General features: G+C 53.2%; 1 protein-coding gene across 1 annotated transcript in view; it reads left to right on the top strand.

Moving 5' to 3' along the window:
- LOC103775684 (chromosome unknown open reading frame, human C1orf116) overlaps positions 1-129 on the top strand; it is a 12,754-nt gene extending 12,625 nt beyond the window's left edge. Inside the window, exon 5 of the mRNA XM_008943154.1 lies at positions 5-129. Within this exon, the coding sequence (XP_008941402.1) occupies positions 5-129 (125 nt within the window). The remainder of the gene's footprint in view (positions 1-4) is intronic.
- The last annotated feature ends 1,540 nt before the right edge of the window (positions 130-1,669 follow it).

The raw sequence follows: 1,669 nt of genomic DNA, 5'->3' as shown, positions 1-1,669 counted from the left end.
CGAGCCCACCCTCTGCAGAGCTGCCCCCGCGCCCCCCGCCCCTGCGTCAGCGTGAAGATTTCCCCCAAGGGCACGGCCGAGGAGAACCGGCGAGAGGCACTGAAGAAGCTGGGGCTGCTGAAGGAATAGCTGCACGGCAGTGGGGGCGCTGGGAGAGGGGCTTGGCACCCCACATCCAGCTGCCTTCACTGCCCGTCCTCGGGCAGCACGACCACCAGCATCTTCTGCTGCCCTCCCCCACCGCAGCATCCCGGGCTGGGGCCATGAGAAGGACTGGGAGCTTCACACCAAACCCAGTCCCAGCAGCTGGACATAATATTCTGTATAGAGCGAGTGTATAGGAGCTATTTATGTAAAGCAGCCCCCTGCTCGTGGGGGGGTCTGGCCTCCTGCAAGGTCTTTAATATGTTTGAGGGTTCATTGCAGCAGGGACGCCGTGGAGCTGGGGGCTTGGCTTATTTTAAAAGGGGATTCCTGTGGATAAAACCTCTCTGGGAAGAACTGCAGAAGTCTGCTGCTCCTGTAGGATTTTATGGGGTTTTTTTGTTAACTTTATCAAAGCCTCTGAGGCTGGAGCACTCACCTGCCCTGTGCAAGTGCCTCCCAAAAGCCACCGCTGCCACATACAAAGCTGTCAGACCAAGGGGCACCAGAGGGGAGCCAGCAGGGCTCCCCTCTGCACGGGTGCTCCTCCTACAGCACCCATTGCAGGGACCTCCCACTGCCTCCTCCACCAGCCTGCTCTCACACCCAGCCCCGACAGCCTGGACACAGCACTCACAGAGCCACAGAGATCCGTGTTCAGCCCGATGTGACAGCCAAGAAGGGACAGAAGCACTGCCCAGAGTGAGAGGTGCAAGTCTGAGACAAGATCATCCCATTCCCTTTCAAACTCTCCCTGCATCTTTCAGGCCCAGACGATGCTGTCACCATTTATGCTGCTCACCTTTGATAAGGAAGGTGGTTTATTTCTGTAATAAACTTGTATAGGGTCAGAAAATGACTGTAGTGCAGATTTTGTTGCAGTCAAAGCTGTGATAAAGCCAAATAATGAGCTTGAACCTTCAGTACGTCTTGACTTGAGGAGTGGGAGTGATCCAGACAGCAGCTGGGCATTGCAAGTGCTGAGGTCTGAACATCCTTGGCCTCCTGCAGCCCAGGACCAACAGGATTTTGTGCCAGTGTCTCCAGTGCAATAATCAGATGCAAATTCTTCCACAGCCCTGCCAGACTGGGATGGGTGACATGGGACCTGCCACTGTTCCAGCCGTCCCCTTCCTGGCTCTGGGGCACATGTCCCCCAGCAGCTGTGTGAGCTGGAAAGCTGCACTAACAGCTTGGCCTGAAAGGATCATTTTATTTCCTTCGCTACAAAACATTTTCCATGCAGTCCTGGCTTTCAGTGCTGGGCATCTAGAGAGAGTCTTTGCTAATAAAACAAGTGCCTGTTCCTAACAGGCAATTTAATTTCAAAACTAATGTAGGTTTTCATTAGAGAGGGGCTGACCCGTGGAGGCAATTGCACTAAACAATTTACTGATGTTAATTAACTGCTTGCAGCATTATGGTAAAGTTGCATTCAGTTGTTTTCATCACTGACCTTGCAGCACAATCAGCTTTTCAGGACAGGGTTGTGAATACTAAACAGCCTCCTACTGACAGAACCCAG

Source organism: Merops nubicus, unplaced genomic scaffold (genome assembly GCF_000691845.1).
Source record: "Merops nubicus isolate BGI_N331 unplaced genomic scaffold, ASM69184v1 scaffold30976, whole genome shotgun sequence".
Lineage (NCBI taxonomy): Eukaryota > Metazoa > Chordata > Aves > Coraciiformes > Meropidae > Merops > Merops nubicus.
This window is presented reverse-complemented; position numbering and strand designations above follow the sequence as displayed.